We start from the raw sequence: 11231 nt of genomic DNA, 5'->3' as shown, positions 1-11231 counted from the left end.
AATTATAAAATGATAAATATTATCTGGCAGATTCATCATAAGGAATATATCTTTCAAAATAGAACTCATGTTATGATGAAGTCCTTAGAATTACTATCAAAATGATAAAAGAGGATTTATCATGTGGTTCTTAAATCCTGCTCACGATCAAATGATACAATTATCACAAGAACGATAATTGTATCAAGTATAGATCGTTGTATGCTATATTAGTTGGTTATCCTCTTAACCAAGATGTATGGTGACACGGGTATGGCATACGGATGATATGTAGGAGTACATTTCACTGAACGTGATCACTTTCGGAGCACTCTATTGTCGGGAGCTGCTTTGATGGGATATGGATATATGTGTCCCTCAGACCTGAGACTGTCTCGGTGACTTGTAAGCAACTCACTATGCTTTGGTGCCGAACTACTCGAATTTCTAATTCGATGATGGAAGGTTTCTGAATACAGTCAAGTACTTATGAAGTCTGAGTGCGAGTCAAGATGGGATTGACTGCTCCAAATAAAATTGGAGATGATGCATCATTGTGTTTTAATTCAGCAAAATTTTGGCCAAAGTAATCCTAGTGAGGAGTCACAGAATTTTTGAGGTTGAGATACGTGGACTACTATTCTTAGGTTGACAGTTTAACCCAAAGTCATCTTTGAGCATCAAGTGTCAAAGGGATGAATTATATAGTAACTATATCCATATGGATTCTAGAGTGTTGCTATGCATATTTGGTTTATCCGGATGTCGGGTCCCATTGCTAGATGGTTATATTGATTAGTACAAAAATTATTCTTGTGCTACCGGCTTAGGTTCGAATCTATGAGGTTACACACATAGAAGTACCTGTCTGACAAATGACTGATCAACGATTATGAATCGTTGAAGGGTTTAATTATCAATTTGATTGATGATTAATCCTATGCAAAGGTTATAATAATTATTTATTAATGGTTAGTAAATTAGAGGAATAATTAACAATATGATTGTTAATTGGCTCAATTTGATCGAGTAATGGGGATTGGATTAGTTCTAATTGAATTAGATTCAATTAGATTCGATTTGGATTAATTGGATGTAGCCCTATTGAATAACAGAGTTTATTCCAATTGATCTTAGGGATGCATAAATATGAAATTATTTTTATATAGGCTTGGATATGGATCTAATTAATAGACTTTGATTTGATCAAATATCATTTAATAATAGGCTTGATTGGATCAAGTCCTGTTATCAAAATAGCTTCTCTATCGCAATCAAGAATCATTTTCTGAATCAATAAATTTTAATCTAACTAATTTTTAATTGGATTGGGGCCTAATTGAATTCATAATTAGGTTAGGATCTAATTAGTTAGTTTGTTATAACTAATTTTTAAATTGGTTAGAATTGGATTCAAGATTTAGTTAGAATTTGATCAAGATCTTGAATCCTATGTGGAATAGGACTTAACCAACTAAAAACACCCAATGTGATATATTCTCCACACCCCACTTTTCACCGTAAGAATTTCTCACGCCCCATAACATGGCACACCCCCTCTCTTCCACCTGTGGAAAACAAAGAGGTGTCCCATCTCCTCTTTCTGAATGCCCAAAACAAGGAGGGGGCATCCAAGAGTTGGATGCCCCAAGATCTCTCTCGCAACATCCACTTTTTTCTCTTCTTCTTGGTATGTTTTCTTGATTTTTTTTGCTGATTTTTGGGCATCAAAGAGAGTTTTTTCTGCTGGTTATACAGCAAAAAATTGGAGAAGAAAAAATTTTTTCCAAGGAGAGAAAGATCAAGGAAGAAGAAGGATCTTTTTTCTAATTACGTGCAGCCTTGAAGAAGGAGTTCTTCTTTCAGATTTTTTTTTATTTTTTTTAAAATAAAAATTAGATTAGATTTAATTTTTAACATGTGGATTTAGAGGAGAAATATTAGAAAAAATCTGGTTTGGGTTTGGAGATTTTTTGAAGTTTTAGATCAAGGAAGAAGATTGATCTTCTTTCTTGTGCGCAGCCTTAAAGGAGTTCTTCTTCTAAATTTTTCTTCTATTTTTTTTCAAGATAAAAATCAGATTAGATTTGATTTTCAACATGAGAATTTGAAGAAGAAATATCAAAAAAATTTGGTTGGGCGTTTGGAACTTTCTTGAGTTATAGATCAAGAAAAAAAGGGAGAAAAAAGCGAAGAACGGTTCTTCTCTTGGATCTCTCTTTTGAATTTTTTTAGATCTCAAGATTTCATGTGATTTTCAGCATGAGAAATTAGATTAGATTGATTTTTATCATAGAAAATCAGAGAAGAAAAATTCTTCTTAAGGGCATGAAAGGAAAAAAGAAAGATTTTCTTATGCGTGAAAAATTGAGAAGAAAGGTTCTTCTCTTGATCTTTATTATAGAGATCAGATGCATGGATCCAGGAAGAAAAGAGAGAGTCTCTTATTCTTCATTTTCATCATGTTCCTCTTACATCAGCCAAAGAATGGTGTCCTTGCGAGCTAGCACTCCTGGGGAGATCGATCAGCACAAGGATTTTATGTGGATACCTGTAGAGATCGGACGTGTGTGCGGCTGCCAAGCATTATCAAAAATCATCTATCATAGATTTTGGATGCGGTGATCTATTACCCACACTCAGGTATGAGATTTTGATCTCAATTAATTTTTAGATGTAATCTAAATATGAATTAGATATGATCTAATTACATTTAGATATGTTCTGTACTTGCTGAATTTTAAATTTTAGATGTGTATACATGCATATTAGTTTATGTCATAGATCCTGTATGATGATTTAGATTTGATCTATGTATGCATTATAGATTAAATTGTTTATCTATGTATATTCTGCTGTAAAATTTTTTAAAATACATGCACATCACCACCACGCTTCTCAACACTTGTCACCAACACCTGCTACAGATTCACCATCACCAGATCCGACCATTTTTAGATTGGCCAGATATCGATCAAATTCGACAATCTATAGATTGATCAAATATTGATCAGAACTGGATAACACTACTCTGATAATCTATTATTTTCTTTACTATTATTTTAAAGTCTGACTTGACTTAGTATTGGATGGATCGTTTAGAACCAATCTGATGAGCTTTTTCATTCTTTTTGTGTGTAGATCCGTGACTTTAAGATAGATCATATTGCATTATTGTGGATCAAACAGCATCCTCCAGATAGTTCTAATTAGGCCAAATTTTGGAAGCAATAATTTAAAAATAAAAAAGATTAAATAGAAGAAAAGAGAAATAGAGAAGTTACTTCTATCCATATTCACAATTTTTTTCTCTAAAATTAAAAAATGCAAACAAAACATGAACTAGTTGCTAAAAATATATATATATTTTTAATTTCATTTTTACATTTAGGCTGGATGGTTTAGATAAATTTATTTTCTATTCTCTCCTGTGAATCCGAATAAGAGGAGAGAGCCCTTTTCTTCTCTCTCCTCTCTTTCTCTTATTTTCTCCTCTTTACGAGTAAAAATGGGGAGACTCAATTGGAAAAAGAAAACAACATATTTTTATATTTCAGCAATTTATCTATCCGAGTGATAACAAGAAAATCAAAATCTTATCATTTTCTTTCCTAACCCTAGCCAGAAATGAGGAAGTCCAGATTCCTTTTTTTCTTCTTTGAACATCTAAAATCAGAGAGTGAAGTTGTCTAGCTTCTCTCCTTGTTCCTTAGAGTTCTTTTTTCTTTTTTAAAAATAATGTTACCAAATACTTATTTTCAAAAAATATTTATATTATTTTAAAAATTACAAAGTATTTTTTTTAAACAATACCAAAAACGCTCTTAGCCACTAAGCAATTAACTAACAAATTATTGATGCTGATGGATCCGAGCTTTGCCATCTTTTTCGAAACCCTAGGCTAGCTAGTTGGGCACCCACTGCTTTCTGTATTTTTTTTTCCTTACCTTTCTTTTTTTCTTTATTGTTTCCATTTGTCTTTCCTTTCTTTCGCTTTTCGTTCTTTATCATTTCGACATCTAATTAAAAAGGTAGCGCTTTACACCAATTTTCTAAAATTAAAAATTACAGATGCTTTCTCATCAGTCCAGTGGAGTAACTTGGCAAATTAATATAATGACAACTGTTTACAAAATTCTTAGAAAATTATATAACATTGGAGAAATTGCATGTTTAGATAGCCACAAATTTAAATATTAGAAATTGGTTGAAGTTCTTTTTTTTTTTTTTTTTGATGAAAAGGTTCAAAAAGATTTTGGATGATTAAAAGTTCAAAAATTAACTAAAACGAAGATGGTAACATTATTGATATATTTATATATCAATCCATGTGTTTAGAAGCATACGAGAGGTGCATACAAAAACGAACAGCAAAATAATGCGACCACCAACAACAAATAGCAGAACTGATTTGTAAGCTGTAGATGTTTCTGAATTAGACAATAATAATTCTGAATACAGATAAAATCTATAAAAAATCGAGAACATGTGATCAATTTGTCTATAGAGATTAATTTATAAATAATTTAGTTGACTAAACAATTTTTTTTGGTACCTCGAAAAAACATTATTATCATGCTTATTTCGTCTACTGGATGGCTTGCTATTTTCCTTCTGAATTTCCAAGAAAAAACCATTTTGAGATTCACCTTTTAATTTTCGCTTTTATGGCTCGCTGTCATAAACACTAAAAATAAATAGAGAAGGATCTGATCCATTTTGAGTTTGCTTAGATATTTTCTACAGTCATCTGAATAATTTTACGTATCAATGAAAAATTTCCATCTAGCTTTATCTTCTTCTGGTTCTTCATCAGATACGATCATTTTCTTCCTCAAATACTACCAGAGTCCTACTAATTTTCTCTTCTAAGTTGAGTTTATATGATGCAGTTACATGAATTCATAAAAACTGAAGTCTGAAAAGCGTGGAGAGTGGAAGGCATATAGATTGATAACATGATCCTATACATTCTACTCCCTCAAATATCAAACAAGATGATATGCAGCAAATGATCTTCCCAAACTTAGGGAGGAAAATTTCAATGTTGAATATTATTTTCTTCAACCCCAAACATAGATTACATCTCATAGCTCACGTTGCCAAAATTTTGCTACGCCGATCCCTATCACACCTAGTATTTATGCTAACATTATGAACTATGTATAATTGCTCATCCTCATGCTCTCTGGTGCCTTCATCATGTTCATCAGCTCCTCTTAACAGTCCTCTATTCATGGCTTCAAATGCTAGGCCGCTACGATGCCTGTGAAAAAGAGCTGGCCACCGGTGTAGGGTGAGCTCGAGACATCAGATGGCTTTGAAGCTTCTGATCCACATTTTTCCTGGTACTCGTCGCTTACGATTTGCCGGTACCGGCACTCGAAGCTACAAAATGCCTTTTCCCCTCTGTTGCAATCACATAACCAATTAAACTCCAATCAGCATGCCAAGTATAATCTTATGAGCATATTGCCTAAAATGTCCATTGATTAGCAAGATATATATATATATATATGGACGCAAGTTTGCTCTTGTATCTGAAAAGGAGGAAATAAAAAGATAAAAAAAGCCTGGTAAAAGATTAGTTTCAATATAGAAGTATTAGGATATAACATGATTAAATTTTGTAGAATATACAAGGAAAATATTTGATAAATTAAAGAAAATCACATTACCGAACAGAACAGGAAAAAAAAAAAAAGACAGACAAAATTATTCCATGGACCAAAAGCTTAAACTATAATAAGAGGAAGAAAGTGCAATTACCTGTACATGTATATATCTTTGCCATGCAGTCTCTTCCTACACAAATAGCAATAGCTGAGAAAATCGGCAATCTGGTATGCCCGAGCATCTTCCGGAACCTCGTGAGTTGACCCACAAAAGTGACCCATCTCCCTCCATCTCAAATCCTCACCACCTTTCCCTCCGTTACTACAACACACACTTGTAGCAGTGCACTTTCCACTGCACCCCAATTCACCCACATCCACACACCCTCTCCGTCTTCCGGCGGTCCTCGGAGAAGTAATCACCGTCGGTGCACCCACGACGAGTTCTTCGAACCATCGCCGCCGGTCTTCTCGAGGGCCGCCACGATGCCTAGCCCAATGCCATCCGATTCCCGATTCTTCCACCCCTTGGGCGACAGCGGGTTGCGCTCCAGTGGGCTCGGCGGGCTCGGGGCGGCATCGGCGTGCCGGAAAGCCCAGTTGCCGACATCTATCGGCTCCGGTAGCTTCCGGATCATTGGCCGGGAAATCTGGATCATCCCGGCTGAAGTGGGTTCAAGAATTAGAGATAGAAAGAAAGGGGAGTAATGCTATTGGGAGAGGCAGAGTGGAGAATTGGGTTCTTCTCTCTCTTTTTAAAGGTCTCCAATTCTTTCAATAGTAATTTTTTTTTCCTTTTTTTTAAATATTCTGTGGGAACCAAAACCGGTTTTAAATTATTGGGTAATGAGTGGGTGCTGAAATCCATGGACTCCAAAAGGTTGGCCGTAAACCTGCGGGCGGGTCTTCTGCATGGAAACGTCTATACTGGCGATTGCACGCTTATCCATCTTTGCCGTCCTAAGGGAAGGAATGGATGGTTGGGCTTGAGGTGATCGGGTGGTTTTATATAAATGTTTACGATGTGGGAGAAGCGCATGCTAATGGACTTGAGAGCGACAGGGTTGTCCCACCACCAATGATTGAGCTGGGTGACCGGAGGGGGTCTACAGGTGCCGGTTACGTGGATCGACGGGTAGGGTGGGGGAGGAGAAATTATTAGGAGGGGACATGAGACCGCCACAGTTGGATGTGACGTGTGGACGCGTTGTTTTGCTGATCGGGAAGCCGACCTACAGGGATCCAAGGTGCGGAAACGATGGGCCGGATTCCCGGTGGGCATCAGGGCACGGGTGACCAGAATGCCCTTTCGGCAGTATCTTGAGATACCCTACAAATATTAAAATTTAATTTGAAATTCAGTATTTTTGATTTAAGTAACATTAATCAAATTATTATGTTGTCTAATGCATTTAAAATTATTCAATTTGTTATCATTTTAACATATGAAGTATTAATAATATTTATTTTTTATTTTAAATATTTTAAATAATAAATTATAATCAATCATATAAATTTTCAATGAGATGGATTATATTTTTTTTAGAGGTGATAGGGAATCTATTTCTCTTAGTTTTAAAATAAAAGATTAAAATAAAAAAGATAGTATCATTGATCATGATCTGTACCATTGAAAATATGTAGAGATAAAAAATTATGCATTTTGATAGTTTTTAACTTATGTTGATATGAGACCATGTTTACTTGATCTAAATATTAAAATATATTTATCTTCAATCTATGGATATCATGTTAGGTATACATTATGATTGATAAGATGGGTTCTTGGTTTATATATTTTTTGGTATTAGTACAATAATAATTGTGGATTTTTATCTCTATAGTGCATGGATTAGAGATAATTAAAATATATTAATTTTGATTCTAATCATTGTTAGTGGTATAAATTATAATCAACGATATGGGTCTTCGATTTAGATGATATATTTATGATTTAAAATTGAGAAGGGTAGATACTTTTTATTTTTGAGAAGAGCATAGTCCATTTTATTTTTATTAAAATTGTTGGTAAATAAATATAATATAAAAATTATATAATTTATATTATATTTATAAGGTCCAACATTTTAGGTCAAATTCAAGTCAAGCTTGCATGTTATGTTATTTGTTGCTACATTACGGCCATTCGATTTTGGTGGAATAAAAATAATTTTATTGGTTTGATGTATACATGATCTCTGATATTTATTGTATCATTTTTCTTTTCCTGTTGAGCAGAAGTATGTGGAAGGGTATTTTTGTAAGTACACTTCAAAACCACTCAACCGTCTGGAATTTAAAGAGAGAAGCGCATTTCTATCTTTTCGTAGAATTGGTCCTCGATCGTGACGCCCCGCAAGGACCCTGAAGTCCGCAAAACACCAAAGACCCCATCAGTCCATGGGGCCCACCTATGTCTTTACACGTGCAAGAGCTTCATTTGGTAGGACTTCTGCCAGCCACTTGACGGGTGTGGACCCCACTCTTCCACTAAACGACACCCACTTTCGCGTCATCGACAGGTCAAGCAAGTTGACACCTAACCCGCTTCAGTCCTCGGCCTGGGTCCACATCCACACCACCCTTCGCTCTCTCATGCTGTGGCAGCTTCCATCCATCATCCACTAACTCCGTTATTATTAACCGAAAGCTTCCATGAGTCATCTACTAACGCCGTTATTATCATCCGGAATAAGATAGTACTTTGTTACTAATGGAGAAAATATCGGGTAATGGCATAATTACAGCTAATAATATCAAAATCAAAAGTTAACGTAAAGAGGGTTTAGGGTTTTATGGCATATTTTGCTGAGGAAGCTCGTACAAAATTCACCCACTTTTCAGACACCCAGTCTCCGATCCCTCAAATAATGGGCCCAGATCCAACGTAGTTCTCATATGAACTTAGGAGTGTGATCCTGGGTGCTTCAAGAGGTCGATGCATAAAACCTCTCTCTCTCTGTCCCTGTGTCTGTGTGTATAAACAACCATGGTGTTTTCTGTTGCTATCGGTGAGACCCACCGCGAGGACGTTCTACATCAATGAATGGGGGAACATAGAATGGTTGGTGTGCAGATACATCCCCTGGTTCCCAATAGGACCCACATGGTATTACTTTTCCTCATGGTCTAATTTTGTATGTTTCCGGATTCTAAATTCCCTCTTTAGTTAGCAATGATATCCCCCACAACATTAAAATAAATATCTTCTCATAATTAGGATGATAATGGGTTTTGGATTAATATGCCCGATTCATTTTGTTAGCGGATTTGATTTGCATCGGAACATCACATTGGGGGAATAGTTGGATCTTGGGTCTAATTCAAACCCATAGCCGAAATTATTGGGTCTGGATCTGGAGACGAATCCGACCCATTGGTGGATATTTAGAGTCTGAGTCACCTCCAGATCTACCTGAGCCACCTGCGATCCAGAATAATATAATATCACTTCCTCGCTGTTCCGAAAAGAATAGTTTTGGTAGATTTAGTGAAATGTCGGTTTCAGATGGAGCTGTCTTGTCTTTTATATAATAAAAAAAAATACTTATTATATTTGCTTGCTTTGGGTGGGTTGGTATTTATTAGTGTAATATGAGAATGACAACCTTGATCTTATAACAATTAAATTATTAATGGAGTAACAGGTGGAAGCATCGTGCCGTGGAAATTATTTATTTATTTATTTATCGCTCTGGTGAGTTCATGCTTCACCGGTTTACCGAGGACAAAGGTTGCAGGGAACCAGGACTACTCAAGCACCTGGAGAGAAAGCTGCGCCAATTGTTTAGCAGCAAAGAACGAAACATCAATGGTGAGGTACCCATCACAAAAACAGAAATATAAGATCAGATCAAGTAAGGTAGGATCGGTTGGAGCAAATACATATATAAGGGATTTCAGGTGCACGAGACGGTTAAGAGCTTCCACTTGTTACATGTACACCTTCTTATGAGGTGCATTAATTGGATGTAGATTTACGAATGGATAGGATATACGATCTTTAGGTGCTGTTTGGTATATCACCCGTGATGTGATCATTGGGATAACATGATCATCGAGATGATGTGAGCACTGAAGTGATGTGCAAATATTGGGATGATATGTGACTACTGTATTTGGTATATAAGTACAATATTATTGCAAATAGAATTTCATTGTGTTTGATATATCACCAGGTAGGGATGATGATAATATATAAAATATCATAAATAACTTTACATATTAGTATGTAATAATTACTTTACAACTTGACTAAATATTTTTGATTCACAATTTTTCACGAAAATATATAATAGTAATAATAATAATAATATTTTATTATTATTATTATTATTATTATTATATATTTTTTATTTTGATTAGACTATTAAAATAATATTATGATAATATTATATATAATCAAGTTTGGCTAGATTTAGTAAAATTTGACCATCAATATCAGAAGTGTTATTGAAGATGAAAGATCAAAAAAAAAAAAAAAAAGAGATGATGTGAATTTTTTTTCTTCCTAATTTATTAACTAAGGATATTTTTGTCTTAAAATAACTTCAGTACATCATCAATATCCAATGATGTGCTATCATTTAGGATATGTATAGTGATAGCATGACTACACAATGCAATGATACTATCATTGAATTTATCATTGGATCTTTAATCACTAGATAGAATTTTACAATGCTAAAAAAAAATGATCATATCACCTAACTCACGTCACTGAAATGATGTGAAATATCATTCTCTACCAAATAGCATCTTAGAAAATCTCAGAAACTAAAATTTAATCACATATAAGAATGTAAAACAAAGGATGCATAATAAGGATCAGAGTTTATTGATCATTTAAATGCCATCACCAAACTATTAAAACGGGGAAGAGGTGAACTTCACCAACAAATTTCTCTACTGTATATTTTACTGAAAAAAAGCACGGAAACACAGAGAAGGATGCCACATTTAATTCGGAACAACTCAACTAGGCATCTGTTGCCCAGATGCAACTGCCGGTAATGCATAGATATTTAACTCAATCTTCCCTCAAACAGGAAAGTGTACTCTATTAAACTCTTAGAAGTTAAAAAGCATATTTGGTATAGGATGATGACTCCAAAATCGAAGGTGATGCAGGTGAAGGTAGATATCAACGTATTTGGTGAAGATAGTAATATCAATGTATTTGGTTGTACCATGATGATTTTAAATGATTGTGATTTTAAGTAGTTTCTCCTGTATAAGAGTTCAGAGCAAGAATTAAAATGAACCAGATTTCGGCGGCCTTGGTTGATGGCCCACTGTTTAACCCTTCATCTATTTATCCGTACAAATTCCGGCAACATGAGTCTTATAAAGGCTTCCATATGTAAGCCGTTGAATCGGCTGAAGGGCACTTAGTAGGTCGGAAGGCTTTTTACTGAACATTTCGCGGTAACGGAATTCATAATTCAAAATCAACTGGTTGTTGGTAGGTAGTGTCCAGACCGACATCAGCCACTACGAAACTACATCATAGTGGTTCCTGCAAATAATCTGAGACATGGCACTGAATTATTCATCAAAATTTCCACCGCTAAATCATGATTATAAACAAAAATAGTTATTTTTATTCTAAATTAAGCTTATATCTATCTTCTTTTT

At 34.8% G+C, this 11231-nt stretch overlaps 1 protein-coding gene across 1 annotated transcript; it reads right to left on the bottom strand.

Moving 5' to 3' along the window:
- Positions 1–4909: 4909 nt before the first annotated feature.
- Positions 4910–6544, bottom strand: LOC105058604 (FCS-Like Zinc finger 13). Its single transcript, XM_010941578.4, is given in 3 exon segments — positions 4910–5388; positions 5749–6040; positions 6043–6544. Coding segments are annotated over 3 exon segments (663 nt in total). The 5' UTR covers positions 6254–6544; the 3' UTR covers positions 4910–5228.
- Positions 6545–11231: the final 4687 nt, after the last annotated feature.

The sequence above is a fragment of the Elaeis guineensis genome, chromosome 15, assembly GCF_000442705.2.
Source record: "Elaeis guineensis isolate ETL-2024a chromosome 15, EG11, whole genome shotgun sequence".
Taxonomy (NCBI): domain Eukaryota; kingdom Viridiplantae; phylum Streptophyta; class Magnoliopsida; order Arecales; family Arecaceae; genus Elaeis; species Elaeis guineensis.
Note: the sequence above shows the minus strand (reverse complement) of the source record. Positions and strands in the feature narration are given on the sequence as shown.